The sequence below is a fragment of the Eschrichtius robustus genome, chromosome 9 (assembly GCF_028021215.1).
Source record: "Eschrichtius robustus isolate mEscRob2 chromosome 9, mEscRob2.pri, whole genome shotgun sequence".
In the NCBI taxonomy this organism is placed as follows: domain Eukaryota; kingdom Metazoa; phylum Chordata; class Mammalia; order Artiodactyla; family Eschrichtiidae; genus Eschrichtius; species Eschrichtius robustus.
This window is the reverse complement of record NC_090832.1, coordinates 1,584,204-1,605,052: the sequence shown is the minus strand read 5'-3', so window position 1 is coordinate 1,605,052 and position 20,849 is coordinate 1,584,204. Positions and strand designations below refer to the sequence as shown.

The 20,849-nt window shown below is 49.7% G+C and overlaps 1 protein-coding gene across 1 annotated transcript; it reads right to left on the bottom strand.

Annotated features, from left to right (window-relative positions):
• Window positions 1-1,288: 1,288 nt before the first annotated feature.
• Window positions 1,289-10,809, bottom strand: DACT2 (dishevelled binding antagonist of beta catenin 2). The gene is made up of 4 exons (XM_068551646.1): window positions 10,573-10,809; window positions 4,942-5,074; window positions 3,703-3,966; window positions 1,289-2,883 (listed from the first exon to the last, which is right to left on the bottom strand). The coding sequence occupies exons 1-4, from the start codon at window positions 10,807-10,809 to the stop codon at window positions 1,289-1,291; spliced, it is 2,229 nt and encodes a 742-aa protein (XP_068407747.1).
• Between the last annotated feature and the right edge of the window lie 10,040 nt (window positions 10,810-20,849).

Below are 20,849 nucleotides of genomic sequence, written 5' to 3'. Positions count from 1 at the left end.
CTGTTAGTAAGCGGATTCCGTGAAGCCCATGTGGGAATTCTATCCAGATAGACTCAAAGTCTGCTCTGGGCCCTTTGAAATGGTTGCATTTTTGAGGTTTTACAGAAAGCAGCCACTCTCCTTCACTTTTGGAAACCTCTGCCCAGGGCAAACAGGTGGACTTCTTTGTTCTAAAATGTTAATCTTTTTAAAATGTCAATCTCTGAAGTGCGTCCTGAAACTAGCTTTTCGTTACATGAATATCTAATGTCTAGTATAAGATCTACTACCATTTTAGCTTGTTTTGTTATCATTTTCCTTCAAAAGTTCCTACCAACTGTGCATTTAGCCTCAGGGTGGGGCTGCGGCAGTCCAGAGCCCCATGAGGGCTCCTGGGGAAGACATTCCCCACCTCCCCCATGCCTTCTTTCTACCTCCAGGCCCACAGAAGCAGCTTTGAATAATTCAGGAAAAAGCTGCTTTATGAACTGAAGATGTTGCTCTCCGCAGGCAGCTTCCCTGAAAATTCTACCTTCCTGAAAAGTTGAGGGAAATTTCCTTTGAAAAATAAACACCATAAAAGGGTCTCTTTTCAAAAGCACTTTTATGCTCAATTCAGGACTGTTGGGAAGAGTGTGGAGGGTACTCATGTGAAAGGAGTGTGGAGGTGTACTCATGCATTTTCCCACCTCGGGTGAGAGAGCGTCCACATGATGGGGAAGGATTAGGGTTTGCTGAGCACCTACTACATTCCTGAGGGCAGAGAGGCTAAAAGGGAAAGACTGACTTGCAAAGACAAAGGCATAATCGGCTGTTTATTCATGTTGAGGGTTTGACCTGGATTCATATTCCAACCCAGTTTCCAGAGCACAGTCCTGCAACCATTTCTTAAAGGGAACGCTTTTGGGGAGAAACTTCAACAGGCTGGGGTACACCGAGCGCCCAGCCCAAGTGGAACAGGACGGAGGGAAGCAAGCACGGGGCTCACGGCACAGGCGGCTGGGAGGTCGGCGCCCCGACAAATCTGCAATCCCAGAGTTCTGGGTGAAGGTCTCCACTGGGGCCAAGGTGGGCTGACGTGCCCAGAGTCACAGCCTAACCTGTGGGGCGATGCACCCAGGGACGGGCCCATTGTCTCCTCTGAGGGAACTCCTTTTGAAGGGCAGCTTCGGGGATAAAGCAAAGTGTCCAGATGACACAGACATGCACATCTAACACCCTGCGAGGCTGGACCCATCCTCAGCCACGAAAGGTCCCTTTGTGTCTGTGGCTCCCGGGCCTGGACGGGCCCTGCTATCGCCCAGCGACCTCACACCATGGTCATGACCTTCAGGGAGGCCGGCTGGAACCTGCGGATCTTCTTCTTCAGGGCCTTGGAGGCCTTGACGCGGCACAGCCTGGGCACCGGCGGCAGAGGGGGCCTGGAGCTGGCCGGGGCCCGCTGGCTGGAGCTCCCGCCGCCCTGGCCGCCGCCCTCCGAGGTGCTGCCACTGGACTCCCCGTCCCCGAAGCGGTTGGCCGTGTGGTCGCTGGCCTCGTCCCCGCTGCTCTCCGCGACGGTGGAGCGCAAGAGGGACACGCGCTCGGCCGAGCGCTCGGAGCCGTCCGACCCGCTCCTGGCTCGGGCGTCCTGGCGGGGCAGCCTGGGCCTGGGTCTGGTGCACACGGGCCGCGGGCCGCCCCCTCTCCGGGCCGCAGGCCTATGGGGCCCCAGGCTGGGGTCCGGGCGGGCCCGGGCTGAGATCTCTACGGAGGACTGCCACCTGCGCTGCTTCCTCCGGGCCTCCCCCCCGGTCGCCACCAGCGGGGCTGCTTCCAAGGGGAACAGGGCCTGAGCTGACCCCTGGTGACCCTCTCGTCGGGCCACCAGCAGGGGGACGAAGAGGGACACGGGGTAGAGGCTGGACTCAGAGCAGGACCGGCCGGGCACCTCCCTGGCCAGGGCGGGCCTCCTGAGACCACCTCCCGACTCAGGGGGCGGCTGGGGGCCCCCGAGGGTGCCCCACTGAAGCTGCGGCCCCCCAAGCCTCAGCGACTTGTCGCTGGCCCCCCTCTTGATCTTCACAGGCTTGGCCTTGGGGGGCCCCCCGGGGGAAGCTCCTCTGGCAGCAAAGCGCGGGTGGACACAGTGTCCGGGGGCTCGAGGGGGGCCCTCCCCGCCCGCCCCCCCGCCCGGCGACCTGCCTCTGCCCGTCCAGCCATCGAGAGCTGGCTGCTGAGCCGGAGAGCAGGGAGCGGGGGCCTGGCCACAGCCCAGCCAGGGGGAGCCTGGACGGGCCTCCCGGTGCACGCAGCTGCGCGAGGGTCTGGGGCCCTCCTCTGGACGGCTGCTGGCGTGCAGGGTGCGCACAAGGGGCACAGGCCCCGGCTGCTCGAGGCTGTGCCCACGGGCGGCCCCGCTCTGGGCCTCCCCTCCCACCTCCGCTCTCCCCCGGGTGCAGACCGGCTTCTCCAGGCCACCTTCACTGTCTGCACTCCGGCCCCCGAGCCCCTGCGGGGATAGGGATGCCTCCCATCCTGGGGGTCCACGCTCACCCACACTGCCCCTCGCGGGGGGCCCTCGGCCCTGCAGTCTCAGCAGCCTCTCTATGTAGGCTCTGGGCGGGCCAGCCTCGAGGACCAGTCCAGTCCGAATGGAGCTCGGACCTGTGGCGCCAGGGAGGGGCTGACTGGGGGGCGAGTGGCCATCACTCGGCGCTGTCTCCTTGGTCAGAGTGAAGAGGGGGCTCTGCAAAGCCACGGCGTGCAGGGGGCTGGGGTACGGGTACACCTCCCTGCCCCCCTTGGACACCAGGTCACACTGGTACTTGGGGTCCATGCCGCGGCAGAGGAAGGAAGTGGCCTTGGGGTGTGCCCTGGCTTTCTGGAGCCCCACTTCAGCCGGCAGGACTCTTTCAAGGTCACCTGGGGAGGAGAAAAAGAACAAAACATAAATAAGGGAAGAAGCAAGCACAACCCTGGGGCACGAGGCCCTCCCCCCAGGCAGGACGAGGTCCCGGCCTTGCACGTTCCACGCCTGGACACGCTGGTGTCCTCTGTACACGTCCCATCACCCGGCCCCCATCACGCTCCTTCCAGCCACAGCCTAGAAGGTGAGTCCTAGACCCTAACGTTCAGTTCCTGCCCTTGTTCACCAAAGGTGCGGAGGACGCCCAGGGAGATGGGGCGCCGGTGACCACACGGCCATCGGGACAAGGTCTTGGAACAGACCTTCCCTGAGGCGTTCACAGATGTGAAAGAAAGAAAACGCATGGATCCTACCGGCCCAGGTCTCGCATAAGGAATAAGATGCATCTTTTCCTTTTAGGACAGTCTGAAGAAAAAGAAAGGCTCTTCCCTGGCCGGTGGGGGGAACCGCACGTGAACTGAACTCTCTCAACGTCCGCCTGCAGCGCTGCTCCCACCCTAGTCCCCGGCGGCGGCCACGAGGCCCGTGGAAGGGTGTGAACGGATGTTCATTTTAAATAAGACGAGAAGCCTTTTATTGCAACAGCCCTGCTGCAAGGAACACGGGTGGGCGTTTGATGCCTACCTCCATCCAAAACCCAAAAAAGCCCACAGAAAATATGGGGCTCGGGAACCGCCCCCCCTCCTTGTATGGGGCTCGGGGACCGCCCCCCTCCTTGTATGGGGCTCGGGGACCGCCCCCCCCTTGTATGGGGCTCGGGAACCGCCCCACCTGGGATGGGGCTCGGCACTGCCCCCGCCCCCGGCTCCCCTTACCTGTGGACACGGGGCGGGGCCGCGACTCGCCTTGCAGCAGCTGGCCGGCGCCCCCCTCACTGGCCTGGGGCTCCCACGCAGGCAGGGGGACCCCACACACGGTGGTCTCATCAGCTGACCGGGGCCGGCAGTCCCCCGCGCCGGGCCTGGCCGTCGGGGTGGCCGGCAGCACGGCGCCCGGACAGGAGGACACGCAGTCACTGCACACGGACGTGCGGGAGGCGGACGGGGAGCAGGAGCCGCCGTCGCTCAGCTCGTAGAAGCCTGCGCAGGGGCACAGGGGCCGTCGGTGCGGTCTGGGGAGCCCTGCGCCGAGGCGCTGGGGGAGCTCAGGGAGGCGGGCCTGGGGGTGGGGGCGTGCCCGGGGCCGGAATGCCGGGGACGCCTCCCCACGACTGTCTCCTGTTGCCCACCACCTGCTCATCCCTCCCCTGGGCGAGTGGCTCACTTACCCCCGTGTGACCACCGGCTTCCGGCCTCGGAAGAGGGAGCCTGGCATCCTCCCCCGCCCCTCCTCGTGCCCGCCAAGCTCGTCTGAGGCAGCCACCAGAGAAGGGGCAGCGTTTGGGGAGGTCCCCCGGCCCGGCCCTGCTACATGATTGACAACCCAGGCCGTGACAGGACTTTGCAAACCGAAAAAAAGAGAAAGACACGGCAGAGAACACCGTACTTGGGAAGATGCTGGTCTCCTGGGTTTACTGTCTGAGCCTGGAATCTGGAGAGAAAGCCCATGTGCCCAGGACCATGAAGGTCAGAACGACCCTAACCATCGCTACGTGACCTTGAGAGGAGGGCGCACAGGGCCGCAGGGGAGGAAACTGTACTGATTTTATACTGTAGACTTAAAAAAATACTTTTGTTGTCACATAAAAGTTATTATTTACAACCTCCATGTTAATTCAACATAAACAGAACCCAGAATGTGTCTCAGTCCGGAGACAGGTGAGAAACTCATGGGGTTTTTTCCATCAAAAGCAATATTTTTCCAATTAAACAATGAGTATGTACACACCCACTCTCTCCCTCTCTCTCCCCGTTTTCCCAAGCGCATTTAAATAAAAGTATTAAAAGTATTTCATCTCCAGTATTCTCCAGTAACGTGCTCTTTCAGGCTTGCATACAGCTCCTGACCCTCTGGTGGCCTGAGCACAGAGGCGGGTTCACCACGCCAGCCCTGCCGGGCAGTGCCGCTCCCTGGGGTGAGGGACAGATGGTCCAGGGCCCGAGTGGGCGCCGTACCCGAGCTGGGCCTGCTGTCGCTGTCCGGGGCCTCGCTGGAGGTTCTGCGCACGTCCAGCTGCAGCTCACTGATCTGCTGGCCCAGCTGGTCCAAGTGGGTTTTCAGGCCGACGTCCTGAAGTCTTAAACGGTTCTAAGAAGGAAAAGAGGGAGACATAAAACTGCTCTGTGTACAGAAATGGAAACTGGAGGCTCCACGTGAAGCCACATCACACACACAGCTTAACTCCCCAAACCCACAGACCAGCTCCCACCTGACAGCTCCCCCTTCCTCACCCCAAACACCATCTCTAGGACCCCTCCCGCCTCCAGCATCTCTTCCCAAGTGCAGACTTTTCTTTGCCAGCAATTTTCAATTAGACATTTCTTTATAAGAATATGGAGTAATACAGCTTATGAGAGTGGAATGAGGACCAAAAACAGCACAAGGACACCCCCGCTGGCAGGAGCCACAGATAATACTTTCAATGTCTTTTTCCGTCTACGTAAGAATCTACTTTCCCAGGCTCGCGCCTCGTGGACCTTGCGTTTGGTGCCTGTATCACCACGTACCTTCACCGAAGCACGTCCACAGCACCTGGGGAGGGCTGAGCTTTCTGCTTTTCAGGGGGACAGGAGAGTCCCCGGGAGAGAAAAAGGCCCTGCCTCTGCAGAGTCTTAGCTCCCATATCACAGGTGGCATTTTGAACGGTTATGGTTTTGTGGGGCTTTCAGGGAAGAGGGAGGGACGCTGCAGGAGGAAAGAGCCCAGCGCCTGGGATCAGCGCAGCCTGAACACCTGCCCCAGGAGGCAGGATCTTTCTGGTCTCAGGGTCCACATCTCAACTCTGTCCTCTGAGGCTCTAGCTTCTCTGGGCCTCAGCTTCCCTGTCTGTAAAACGGGTTACTGTGAGTGTCAACCACACATATCTGTGTGTGTATATCATGTAATATACATATAGCACATGCATGTGGTTAACGCTCACAATATACATTCACACACATACACACACGTGAATCATATGTCTGTGAAACGACACTGTTTCATAAATGCTGACTTCCCTCCTTCAGTGATAAAACTTCACCTTGTTTTCAAGGTCCACTACCTAAATTTCTTGTTTTGATTAGCAATTAAGTTTAAGGCAAATAATTAATGAATGGGATTATGCCGGTCACCCTGCTTGAGAAAATGATCACTTGTGTTTCAAATTCTTATATAGGAAATCAGGAATTACTTCAGTAGCTTCAATAATCTGAGAAGTCAGTCCAAGAGGGAAGCAGGTGGCGGTAATTTCTGATTCTTATGGGACAACTACGTTGGCACAGACTGTTCCCATACCACCAGGGGTAGGGGCCGAGGGCCCAGCACCTGGTGAGTGGCAGACCACCACGCCCAAATCCACTTTCCTCAGGACCCAGTGCAGGGGTCTCAGAACAACCTCCAAGTTTTGTAGCAAGAGAGTCTCCCAGCCTCATGTAATAGTATCTGTAAACATAACACTGCAAAAAAACAGAATTTAATCAAAACGTACACACCCAGGACCACCCAGAGTAGCCTGAACATCCTGGCACGTTTTCACAAAGGGAAACGCTCCCCAGGTGGATGGCACTACCTGACAGCCAGAGCGGTGGGGGCAGCAAAGGTGGGCTCCCGGCCCATCACTATCCAAGTAAAAAACACTTGGACAAACGAAGGGAATTTTTACTGCAAATGACTTTTCTTCTAATGTCGTAAAATGAGACCACGGTACCGGCAGAGAGTTCAGTTCCTCTGTTCGACCACACTTCGACGTTTAAAAACATGGATTTGACCCCTTCTCTTCCAAATCACGATATCCTCTTTCTTCTGAAGGGGGACCTCTCTGGATTCCATAGTTGGCTTCTCTCCTCCCTCTCCAATCCCCCTCCCCCCGAAAAAGTGACTCTGGCGTGTTTGTGCTGGAATAATTGCTTTGTGATTAATGTTTGCCTAGCCCGGCCTGCAGCCGGTGGCTTCTGATTAGTGTCGAGGGGCACAGCCACACAGGCCCCCGGGTGCCCTCCGATGATTACTGCGTCCCCGGGACCCCGCTGCATGGTGCCAGGGCTTTGTCACCCAGGATTGGCACTGCCCTCCATAACCCTTCCCCCAGCCCTCACTGGGGGATTTTATGTCTCTGCTTTTCATTAACTCCTCGGTCTCTAACTCTGTGCTAAGTCAAAGGTTCCTTATGGCACCAGGACCGAGCATAACCCACTGCGAAGCCAGGCACACAGCGTCGACTTCCATGTATTTCTGCAGGGAAGATGTGTTACAGAGATGTCAGCGCCGAGTAAACGTGACTGCTGTGTCACACTGGTTCCCTCCAGAGCAGCGAGCCAGTCTGTGTGGCCACCTGCCCTCCCTACTCACCGCAGGCCTTCAGGCTCAGGGGCAGGGCAGCGCATCCTGTCTGAATCCCCTGAACCGGGGCGAGGGGCAGGGGGTGCGGCGTAAGGGAGAGCACAGCCCGGTTCCCAGGAGCTGGGAGCCCCAGGGCATCCGTGCAGACCCCAGGGCTCCCTGCCAGACCCGCTAACTCAGACTCTAGGGCACGCCTGGGAATCTGCATTTTGACAAGCTTCCCTGGGACCAATTTTTTATGACCACAAACGTTTGAGAACTTCTACCCAGGGAATGCCATTCAAAACAAATATCTGGCTTAGCCCTTTCTTCGAGATGTTGACTTTACATGCCATAAAAGACTGATCCGATTTCCACTTGCTTTGCCCTTTTGCTCCCCATCTACGATTCGGCTTTCCAGCCTTCTCAAACCTTTACAGCAGATTCAGAGGACAAAAATGAAAAACGTCCCAAAGTTCAGGATACAGAGATGGCATCTAAAACACCTCCGTTCTTTCCTTGAAAGCTGAGAACAGGCACAGGAAGCATTTTCCGCATGAGTTCTGTGGCACTGCAAGTGCCCTGTAGGTGGGTAAATGTTACTACCTAGCTTGAAAAGAGGCCCTTCAAAGGGCCAGGGTCACAGATTAGCCTCAGGATAACAAGCACTCGTGCCGCAGAAGGAAGCCTTGCCCAGCCCCGTGGACGCCTCCCCCTCCTCTGTGACCTGGAGTGAGTTCGTTCCCCTGAGAGGTCACGGAGCAAGCATGGTCGGTCCAAGGAAAATACCAGACGTCGTGATTACAGCTGCAGAGTCAGACCCTCAGCTCCTGCCGTGCTTAATGCCGGCACCTGCCAGGGAGGAGGATCTGCTGCCACTCAGGGTCCGGGCAAGTCGTGACCAGCAAAAACAACCACCAGGAAATTCTCCAGCACCAGTTTCCCTGCAGGTCCCCAGAGCCTTTCCTCACATCCCACCTGGGGTGCCCGCTGGCGCCTCCTGGTGGGAGATGGAGCTTCCAGGCTCCTCCGGGGAATCCAAACCTTTCCACGTCAGTGTTGCTGGGAATGTAACCCTTATAAAAATGGGAATGGCAGCCTCTTCTCGGGGAATGACAATCTCCCTGGAAGGCACAGACAGGTGAGCACAGGACCGGCCACACAGTAAGGGCTGCTTTGGTCAGAGGTCATGGGGGTTTCATTAGCTTAGAAATCTAGAACGTGGAGATAGTAAATACTGAAATCATCTTCCGCTTTGTTACAGTAGTAAAACTTGCTCATTTATTTATTCAACAAATACTAAGTACCTACTGCGCGCTTCCTGTTGTGACTTTAGACGCAGCAATTAAAAAGGCGTAGCTCGTTCATTCTGATAAGTGTTAATGTGATGACTTCTCCTAATAGCAGTTTAAATCCCCCCGAAATGCTCAAGCTCATTCTCACTGGGAACGTCTGTGGGACAAAGCTGCTGAGGGTCAGATAAAAGTTCTTCCTGTCTTCACACCTGAACGGTGACCCATGCCCCGGTTAACCCCAGGGTGTGGGTAGGAGGGGCCCCGATTAGCTGGGAGTTACTGAAGTGTGAGACTGGGGCTGGAGATGAAGGCCTTTTGATTGTATCCTGCATCATAGAACTAGGATCACTCCTAATTTTTTCTCTGTAAGAAAAATGTGAACGTGTTAATCGCTGGGCTGATGTCACACACATTCAATTATTCTTCTCTTTTGATCACATAATCTGTGCCAAGAACAAAGTTTCAAGACAAAGGGTGCGTGTTCCTTCTGGTCCCCACATTAAAAAATAAATAAATAAAACAAAAAAAAAAAAACCCTGTTTGATCTTCTCTCCCAAAAGGGTACCGTAATTAGAGGCTGAGTACTCACAAGTCTGATTTGTATATTACTTAAGCCAAGTTAATCATCAACTGGGTTCCAGCTCCCTCGACAGAACAATTCACAGCAGCGTCGCAAAGCTCCTTCCTGCCACACGCATGTCATGCATCTTTGCAGGCTCTGTGTGCCTCTCCGGGCTCCAGTGAAAGGTAGGATGTGTCTGGGTGCACGCACGCACACACACACCCACACACACACAGGTAAGCCAAACCTGCAGCTATGACTGGATAAGATGGGGGGTGAGAAGCCTATGAAAGTTCCACTCGGTAACTAGCTCCTTCCTTTGCATAGCAGCCGGGGAATCACAGGAGGAGAGGCTGCACAGTTAGGGCCCCCCCTTGCCATGTGCGAAGATAGCAGGAGTCCTGGGACACATCTTAAGACGCTGAGCTTCCCGATTCTCTAATCCAGAAGCAGCTAACAAATCACTGACACGACTGCGCTAAGCTGATAGCAAAGTAGCAGCTTCATCCGGGCTACTTTGTAAAGACAGCAACCTTTAAACAGGGCAGATTTAATTTCTCATTTAAAAGACATTCCACTTGGAGTACTACAGTCAACTCTACCAAATAGACATCTTTCTATACAGCCTTCTAATTTTTCCTTTAAAAAATACTGCAACCCTGCAAAAACTCTTGAGTTTTTTCCAATACATGACATGAAACCATACAGAGGGTAAATAACCGAGGCAATCACCTGAGGACTGTCTTCGGTGGTGCGAAAGGGACCCGCGTTTGGAGGAGCCCTAGCACGGGGGAGAAGGCCGGTGGGAAAGCAAGCCCAGGAGGCCCAGTGGGGTTCCACCGCCTCTGCATTCAGAGGACACACCTCTTTTCATAGGTCAGGTTACATTTTAAAGTTGGAGAGGCCCTCATCGTATACACGCTCTCCCCAACATCTCATTACAGTGACACGACCCCAGAGCTCAACCTGAACACATCACTGGGGACAATTCGGGGGACACTTGGCACGCTGGCACTGCTGTCCCCGGACCCACGCAGCAGGGAGAGGCTGGCACCGGGGGTAGGACACCAGGATCCCAAGTAGCCCCCAGCAGGGGAAACCGATTTAATGCGTTCTTATCAGCAAAACTCCAACCAACAGGAATACATCCTAAAGTCTGGCTGCGCCGGGAAGTAGGCAGAGCCGGGCGCAGCCCCGATGCGCGGCTCGGCGCGGGCGGCCCGGCCGGGCTGCTTTCAGGGCCCGGATGCCTAGCCTCGAGCCTCGGGCCTCCGCGTCCCTCTCATTCGGGACCGAGCTGCGTCCTTTGAAATCGCCGAGGGTGCCCCCCGATGGTCGGGCGGCCAGTCCGCCTCCTGCCTGCCGGGTGGACCGGGTCCCCGCGGCCCCCGCGCGCCCGGAGCAGCCCCGCGACCCCCGCACGCGCTCCTTACCAGCTGCTCCTGCAGCGCCGCCAGCGCCGCCTCCAGCCGCAGCTCGTGGGCGCGGGGGCCGCGGGGGGCGGCGGGCCCGAGCGGGGGCTGCACGGCCAGGGCGCCCCACACGCGCGCCTGCTGCCTGGCGCGGAGCCCCTGCAGCTCGTGCAGCCCCGCGAGGGCCGCGCGCAGCCTGGCGCCCACCCTGCGGCGGTCCCAGCCCGCGGGCCCCGGCGGGCCGCCCGGCGCCCACATCCCGCGCTCGACCCGCGCGGCTGCCCGGAGCCTCCCCGGCCTCCGAGCGGCGCCGGGCGGTGCGCGCGGCCTCCGCGCCGCCTCTCCCCGCCCCCGGCCCGCGGGTCGCCGAGGCGGGGTGGGACCTATCGGTGGCCGCGGAGGCGGTGTCTGCACACGCCCCGGGGTCACAGCGGCCGCCCCCGGGTCCGCCCCGTCGGCGGAGCCCCACGCCCTTGGGGACCCGGGCCGCGCGCTCCGGGGCGCCCGGGAGGCGCGCGGTGACCCTCGGAGGGGACCGGAGGGAAGGAGGAGCCGGATGGGCGCGGGTGAAGGGGCGAAAGTGGACCAAACACGGAGAAAGGTCTTGTTCAGGTTAAAAGCAATGTTTTTAAGGTAAATTATTGGATAGTTCCCCATTGTAAGGACTGTGTTACCATTATAAACTCACTAGCACTTTGAAAAAACTCGACTTTTCCTGGAAACCCCAGCTTGTCTTTTTTTTTTTTTTTAAATTTAATAATAGTAGCTTTACTGAGATATAATTCACATACCATTTGATTCCCGTATTTAACACGTACAATCCAATGGTCCCTTAGTATTGTATATTCACCAAGTTGTGCAACTATCACCACAATCAATTTTATAACATTTTTACCACCCCCCAAAGAAGCTCCGTGCCCCTTAGCGGTCACCCTCCATTTCCCTGCTGCACCCAACACTAAGCTGCCTGCTTGGGAGGTTTTATATAAATAGAATCACACAATAGGTGGCCTTTTAGGACTGGCTTCTTTTACTGAGCATATTTTCAAGGTTCATCCACGTTGTAGCAAGTATCAGTACTTCACTCCTTTTTATTGGTAAATAATGTTCCGTTGTATGGCGGGGCCATTTTTTATTTATCCATTTATTCCTTAATGGGTTGTTTCCACTTTCTGACTATTATGAATAGTGCTGCTGCTATGGCTGTTCATGTACAAGTTTTTGTGTAGTAATATGTTTTCATTTCTCTTGGGCATTTACCTAAGAGTGGAATTTCTGGCTCATAGGTAACTTCTGTGTTTAATCTTTTGAGGAACGGCTAGACTGCTTCCCAAAGTGGCTGCACCGTTTTACATTCCCACCAGCATTGCATGAAGGCTGCAAATGCTCCACACCCTCACCAGCATTCGTCTTTTCGGTCTTACCCATTCCGGTATGTAGGAACTGGTATCCCATTGTGATTTTGATTTCCATTTCCCTGATGGCAAGTGATGCTGGTATCTTTCCATGCACTTATTGGCTATTTGTGTGTCTTCTTTCTTGCTTGCTTGCTTGCTTGCTTGCTTGCTTGCTTGCTTGCTGTGTTGGGTCTTCGTTTCTGTGCGAGGGCTTTCTCCAATTGCGGCAAGCGGGGGCCTCTCACTATCGCGGCCTCTCTTGTTGCGGAGCACAGGCTCCAGACGCGCAGGCTCAGTAGTTGTGGCTCACAGGCCTAGTTGCTCCGCGGCATGTGGGATCTTCCCAGACCAGGGCTCGAACCCGTGTCCCCTGCATTGGCAGGCAGATTCTCAACCACTGCACCACCAGGGAAGCCCCTGTGTGTCTTCTTTAGAGAAATGTCTGTTCAGATCGTTTGCCTATTTATTAAAACTGGGTTGTCTTTTTATTATTGAGATGTAAATATTCTTTATGTATTCCAGATACAATTCCATTATCAGGTAAGTGATTTGCAAATATTTTGTTCACTCTGTGGGGTATCCTTTCACTTTCTTGATAATGTACTTTGCAGCAAAAAGTTTTTAATTTTGATTAAGTCCAATTTATCTATTTTTCTTTTGTTGCCTGTACTTTTGGTGTCATACCTAAGAAACCATTGCCTAATCCAAGGTCAAAGATGACTTCTGTGCTTTTTTCTAAGATTTAAAAAATAGTTTTAGTGCTTACGTTTAAGTCTTTGATCCGTTTTTAGTTAATTTTTGTATATGATGTGAGGTAGGGTTCCAACTTCATTTTTAAATGTGTGGATATTCAGTTTTCCCAGAACCATTTGTTGCAAAGACAATTCTTTCCCCATTAAATTGTCTTGGGACATTTGCTGAAAATCAGTTGATTCAGAAAAATCAATTTCTGGATTCACAATTCTATTTCACTGGTGTATATGTCTATCCTTATGCCAATTCCATATCGTTTTGGTTACTGTAGCTTTGTAGTAAGTTTTAAAGTCAGGAAATGTGAGTCATCCAACTCTGTTCTTTTTCAAGACTGTTTTGGCTATTCAGGCTCCCTTGCATTTCCACATGAATTTTAAGATCAGCTTGTCAATTTCTGCAAAGAAGCCAGCTGGGATTTTGCTGGAGATTGCAGAGGAATCTGTCAATTGATTGGAGAAGTATTGCTACCTTAAGGTTGAGACTTCTGAACTATAAACGTGGGATGTTTTCCATTTGTTTAGGCCTTCTTCAATTAACAGTGTTCTGTAGTTTTCAGTGTACAAGTCTTGCACTTCTTTTGTTAAATTTATTTCTAAACATTTTATTCTTTTCAAATTATTGTAAACGGAAATGTTTTTCAATTTCATTTTCAGAATGCTCATTGCTAGTGTATAGAAATAAGTAACTGATTTTTGTATATTGATCTAAGTAGACTTGTTGAATTTTTTATTAGTTCTAATGGATTTTTAGTGGATTCCTTTGCATTTTTAAAAATTTTCAAGATCACGTCATCTGGAAATAGATATTTTCACTTCTTACTTTCATATTTGGATGCTTCTAACTTCTTTTTCTTGCCTTATTGCTCTGCCTAGAACTTCCAGTACATGTTGAATAGAAGTGGTGAGAACAGGCATCCTTGCCTTCTTCCTGTTCTTGGGGTGGAGGGGGGAGCATTCAGCCTTTAACTACTGAGTACGATGTTAGCTGCAGGTTTTTCTTTAGATGCCTTTTATCAGAACGAGGAAGTTCCTTTTGATTCCTAGTTTCTTGAGTGTTTGTATCATTGAGTTTTTCGGGTTATTTTATGTTTCTTTTGTGTTTTCCTTGGTTGTCTGTACTTGTCTCATCTAATATTGAGAAAAAGCATGAGACTGAGACTTAACAGGCCTCAGTTCCAACCTCTTTTGCCTTCAGTTTTCTCAAATATATAATGAGTGTATTGAAGATTGCTGGTGCTACTTTTTTATGTAAAAAAATTTATGATTCCTCCTTTACGTTTTGTTCCAAAGAGAGATTTAGAGAGAAGGAGAGACTGGATATGATCCCTTTATTGGTTATCTCTCTTCTCCCCATCTATGACTCTCTTAATGGTGTCTTTTGGAGAATAGAGGTTCTTAATTTTTATGGAGTTTTATTTATCACTGATCGTGTTTGTGCCATTTTAAAGAAATTTTTGCTTCAGGAAATTCAAGCTCTTGAAGATATTATTTAAAGCTGCTTCTAGAAACTTTATTATTTTACCTTTCTTATGTAGATCTACAATCCACATAGAATGGCTTTTTGTTTTTTGTATGAGACAGGGAGATCACAATTTACTTTTTCTCAAACACATCCCAGTGCAATATTTATTGCCCCAAATATCTTAGTGTGTATTTCCTACACAAAGGTATTATTTTAACCAAATTCAATCATTAAATCAGGAAACTGATTTGATTCATAATTACCATCTAATTTTCAGGTCCAGTGCAGATTTTACCAATTATTCCATTTAACATCCTTTGGATCAGAACAACCCCCTCCAGACTTAACTGTCCTGTCCTGTTGGTCTCTGTCAGCCTGGAGCAGGGGCCCAATCTATCCTTGGCCTATGACTTAGCATTTTTGAAGACTGTGCATTTTCAGAACTGGCTATTTTGTAGGATGCTCCTTGATTTCGTCTTGCTGAAGTTTCCTCCTGGGTCAGGTTATGCTTCTGAGGCAGGAATATCAAGAGTGACGCTGTACTCTTGTACCTCTCACCAAGGGGCACACAGCTTCAACTTGACCGTTCCTGACACTGCCCACCCTGACCACCTCATCTGTATCAATAGCTCTGTCTTTCACCTGTCCATCCATCCAGTCATCTGTCCGTGTAAGATCTATCCAGCATCTATCTATCTATCTTATCTCCCTTCCTTCCTTCCTTCCTTCCTTCATCCATCCGTCTATCTACAAGTCCATTTATCTATCTATCTGTAGCTGATCAATTGTTCAGGTTAGGAAGGGAGGGGAAGTGGGGGAAGAAAAGAAAGAAACAAGAGCCCAAAGAGTGCTGTTGGGTTTTATCCTCCATGTGAGGCGGGAGGAGGAGGGTTCCGGAGTCCTTGGTGCTGGCCTAGGGCAGTGGGTGGGCAGAAATGCTGAACTGCCTTCGCTGAACTGTGGGCAGTTGTGCTCCTGTCTCTGAAGGTGGGCACACCTGGGGTTGGCATGAAGGGCTCTATGTGGCCAGTTGCCCCTACACTCTGACCTCTAATGCTCTGAGACTTAGGGGTGCGATGAGGGGGACTGAGGGCTCTCCACCCCCCAAAATGTGCTGGGAGCCTTGCTGCGGGGGAAGCTCCTGCATCCTTAGTGCTCTTGGGAGTGGCTACCACATTCCTGCCCCCTCCATCCCCGGGGCGGGAAGGATGCTGGGTCTAGACTGCAGCTCCTGCCCTGAGCTTCCGTGAGGCTCACATGTCAGCTGTCACCTACACTCCCCTGGGGTGACAGTGTATTCAGGTCGCAGGGGCAGGCCTTTCCTTTGTGAGTATTGGAGGGTCTGAAAGTATGTGACTTATTCAATGATTATACATCCACGTAGTTGAAAAGATTATTATTTAACTATAACTAAATAGCAATGAAAGAAATGTTTCTAAGATGCCAAGAGAAAACAAACTGAATTAAACGTTGTAACTGTAAGTGTATGAAAAGAGCACCTGCATACCAGCAGGGCTTATGGAGCATAAGACAATTAAGACAGTCATTGGCAAAGATGGCAGTGTGGGAAGACGCTGAGTTAGCGTTTTCCCACAACTAGGGCACCTGCCGGCCGCTGGTGGGGAAGCCTGACCCCAAGGAGATGGGAGGAGCCCCCAGGTGAACTGGTAGGACGTGGGGGGACTGAGGGGGAGGAGAAGTGGAGGCCAGACAGGATCGGAGCCCCTGAGACCAGGGAGATCAGAGAAGCAGGCGGGAGGGACCCTCCAGGAGGAGTGGGAGAGGAGTGGAGGGCAATCTCCCACTTGGGCAGGGAGCTTGCTGAGCTCCCAGGCCGATCCCCTGCCCTCCAAAGCCCCCTCCAGGCTGCGTGGGTCCTTGGGGGCATAGGAAGGAGGCCGGGGAGGTCAGGAGAGGCAGGCGGGAAGGGCCCTCCGGGACCAGAGGAGCAGGAGAGGAGAGGAGGGCGTTTGCCCTGCCCACTCTAGCCCAGGAAGCCTGCTGGGCTCCCAGGTGAGGTCCCCCGCCCTCTGAGACCAGGGGTGGGGGCCACGCCTGGGCCCCTTCTGCTCCTTGAGCCTAAGCCCCACCCCCCACAGTCCCCAGGGCCTTTTCTAGCCCTGTGGGTCCTGATCATAGGCCCCCCCCACCCCCCAAACCTTGCCCCTGCTTAGGCCCTGCCCTCCACAGCCAAGGCCTTTACTCTCCCTCCCCCTTTTTCTTTCTTTCTTCTTCTTCTTTTTTTTTTTTTCTTTTCCCTCTTCCTCTTTTTTACTATTGTGGTACTGATGTACCTTCTGGTTGTTGAGTCATCTGTATTTTTATTTTTATATACTTTCTGACATATCTGTTAGTTTCCTAGTCTAATTTTATTTTTTACTTTGTTATTGTTCTCTTTTTCTCTTTTCTTTTTTTTTTTTTCGGCCACCGCACGCGGCTTGTGGGATCTTGGTTCACGAGCTGAAGGTCAGGTGAAGCTCCTGAGGTGGGAGCTCTGAGTCCAAACCCCTGGACTAACAGAGAACCTCAGACGCCAGGGAATATTCATCAGAGTGAGGTCTCACGGAGTTCCTCATGTCAGCACCAAGACCCAGCTCTACCCAACAACCTACAAACTCCAGTGTTGGAAGCCTCAGGCCCAACAACAAGTAAGATAGGAATACAATCCCACTCATAAAAATAATTTTAAAAATGAGACAGCAAAAAAATGTCACAGATGAAGGGGCAAGGTAAAATCCCACAAGACCAAATAAATGAAGAGGAAATAGGCAATCTACCTGAAAAAGAATTCAGAGTAATGATAGTAAATATGATCCAGAATCTCAGAGATAGAATGGAAGCATGGATTGAGAAAATACAAGAAATGTTTAACAAAGCTCTAGAAGAACTGAAGAACAAACAAACAGAGATGAACAACAAAATAACTGAAAGGAAAAATACACTAGAAGGAATCAATAACAGAATAACTGAGGCAGAAGAACGAATAAGTAAGCTGGAAGACAAAATAGTGGAAATAACTGCCAAGGAGCAGAATAAAGAAAAAGAATGAAAAGAATTGAAGACCATCTCAGAGACCTCTGGGACAACACTAAATGCACCAACATTCGAATATAGGGGTCCCAGAAGAAGAACAGAAAAAGAAAGGGTCTGAGAAAATATTTGAAGAGATTATAGTCAAAAACTTCCCTAACATGGGAAAGGAATAGTCACCCAAGTCCAGGAAGCACAGAGAGTCCCATACAGGATAAACCCTAGGAAAAACACACCAAGACTCATATTAATCAAACTAACAAAAATTAAATTCAAAGAAAAAATATTAAAAGCAGCAAGGGTAAAACAAAAAATAACATACAAAGGAACCCCCATAAGGTTATCAGCTGAGTTTTCAGTGGAAACTCTGCAGGCCAGAAGGGAGTGGCAGGATATACTTAAAGTTATGAAAGAGAAAAACCTACAACCAAGATTACTCTATCCAGCAAGGATCTCATTCAGATTCGATGGAGAAATCAAAAGCTTTTCAGACAAGCAAAAGCTAAGAGAATTCAGCACCACCAAACCAGCTTTACAACAAATGCTAAAGGAACTTCTCTAAGTGGAAAACACAAGAGAAGAAAAACACCCATAAAAACAAACCCAAAACAGTTAAGAAAATGGTAATAGGAACATACATATCAATAATAACCTTGAATGTAAATGGATTAAATGCCCCATCTAAAATATACAGACTGGCTGAATGGATACAAAAAAAAGACCCATATGTATGCTGTCGACAAGAGACCCACTTCAGACCTGGGGACACATAAAGACTGAAAGTGAAGGGATGGAAAAAGATATTCCATGCAAATGGAAATCAAAAGAAAGCTGGAGTAGCAATACTCATATCAGATAAAATAGACTTTAAAATAAAGACTGTTACAAGAGATAACGAGGGACACTACATAATGATCAAAGGATAAATCCAAGAAGAAGATATAACAATTATAAATGTTTATGCACCCAACATAGGAGCACTTCAATACATAAGGCAAATGTTAACAACCATGAAAGGAGAAATCGACAGTAACACAATAATAGTAGGGGACTTTAACACCCCACTTACACCAATGGACAGATCATCCAAACAGAAAGTAAGTAAGGAAACACAAGCTTTAAATGACACAAAAGACCAGATATATTTAATTGATATTTATAGAACATTCCACTCAAAAGTGTCAGAATACACTTTCTTCTCAAGTGCACATGGAACATTCTCCAGGATAGATCACATCTTGGGTCACAAATCAAGCCTTGGAAAATTTAAGAAAATTGAAATCATATCAAGCGTCTTTTCTGACCACAACGCTATGAGATTGGAAATCAATTACAGGAAAAAACTGTAAAGAACACAAATACATGGAGGCTAAACAGTGTGCTACTAAATAACCAAGAGATCACTGAAGAAATCAAAGAAGAAATTTAAAAATACATAGAAACAAATGATAATGAAAACACGATGACCCAAAACCTATGGGATGCAGCAAAAGCAGTTCTAAGAGGGAAGTTTATAGCAATTCAATCTCATCTCAAGAAACAAGAAAAATCTCAAATAAACAATCTAACCCTACACTTAAGACAACTAGAGAAAGAAGAACAAAGAAAACCCAAAGTCAGTAGAAGGAAAGAAATCATAAAGATCAGATCAGAAATAAATGAAATAGAAGTGAAGAAAACAATAGCAAAGATCAATAAAACTAAAAGCTGGTTCTTTGAGAAGATAAACAAAATTGATAAACCCTTAGCCAGACTCATCAAGAAAAAAAGGGAGAGGATACAAATCAATAAAATTAGAAATGAAAAAGGAGATATCACAACTGACACCGCAGAAATACAAAGGATTATAAGAGACTGCTACAAACAACTGTATGCCAAAAGAATGGACAACCACGAAGAAATGGACAAATTCTTGGAAAAATACAATTTTCCAAGACTGAACTAGGAAGAATTAGAAAATATAAACAGACCTATCACAAGTAAATAAATTGGAACCGTCATTAAAAATCTTCCAACAAACAAAAGTCCAGGACCAGATGGCTTCACAGGTGAATTCTAACAAATATTAGAGAAGAGCTAACACTGATCCTTCTCAAACTCTTCCAAAAAATTGCAGAGAGAGAAACACTCAAAAATTCATTCTACAAAACCACCATCACCCTGATACCAAAACCAGAAAAAGATATTATAAAAAAAGAAAATTATATACCAATATCACTGATGAACATAGATGCAAAAGTCCTGAACAAAATACTAGCAAACAGAATCCAACAGCACATTAAAAGGATCATACAACATGATCAAGTGGGATTTATCCCAGGGATGCAAGGGTTCTTCAATATACGCAAATCAATCAATGTGATACACCATATTAACAAATTAAGGAATAAAAACCATATCATCTCAATAGATGCAGAAAAAGCTTTTGACAAAATTCAACACCGATTTATGACAAAAACTCTCCAGGAAATGGGGATAGAGGGAAGCTACCTCAACATAATAGAGGCCATATATGACAAACCCACAGCAAGCATCATATTCAATGGTGAAAAATTGAAAGCACTTCCACTAAGATCAGGAACAAGACAAGGATGTCCACTCTCACCACTCTTATTCAACATAGTTTTGGAAGTCCTAGCCATGGCAATCAGAGAAGAAAAAGAAATACAAATTGGAAGAGAAGTAAAACTGTCACTGTTTGCAGATGACATGATACTATACGTAGAAAATCCTAAAGATGCCACCAGAAAACTACTAGAACTAATCAATGAATTTGGTAAGGTTGCAGGATACAAAATTAATGCACAGAAATCTCTGGCATTCCTATACACCAACAATGAAAAATCAGAAAGAGAAATTAATGCACCCCAATGTTCATTGCAGCACTATTTACAATAGCCAGGGCATGGAAGCAACCTAAGTGTCCATCGACAGATGAATGGATAAAGAAGATATGGCACATATATACTATGGAATATTACTCGCCATAAAAGGAAATGAAATTGAGTTATTTGTAGTGAGGTGGATGGACCTAGAGTCTGTCATACAGAGTGAAGTAAGTCAGAAAGAGAAAAACAAATACCGTATGCTAAGGCATATATATGGAATCTAAAAAAAAATGGTACTGATGAACTTAGTGGCAGGGCAGGAATAAAGATGTAGACGTAGAGAATGGACTTGAGGACACGGGGTGGGAGGGGGAAGCTGGGGCGAAGTGAAAGTAGCATGGACATATATACACTACCAAATGTAAAATAGATAGCTAGTGGGAAGCAGCTGCATAGCACAGGGAGATCAGCTCAGTGCTTTGTGACCACCTAGAGGGGTGGGATAGGGAGGGTGGGAGGGAGACGCAAGAGGGAGTGGATATGGGGATATGTATGTATATGGCTGATTCACTTTGTTGTACAACAGAAACTAACACAGTATGGTGAAGCAGTTATACTCCAATAAAGATCTATTAAAAAAAAAAAAAAGACTGCCATTGGCAAGTTTGCTGCGGTGGTGGGTGGCTTTCTCCACTGCGCTAATTCACTCTCTTGTTGATCAGTTTATTTGTGCAATAAGCCGATATTCACATACACATGCACACAGCACATACTCCTGCACACAGCCCTACATACTATTAGAAAACTTTTTTCCCAATCAGATTGGCAG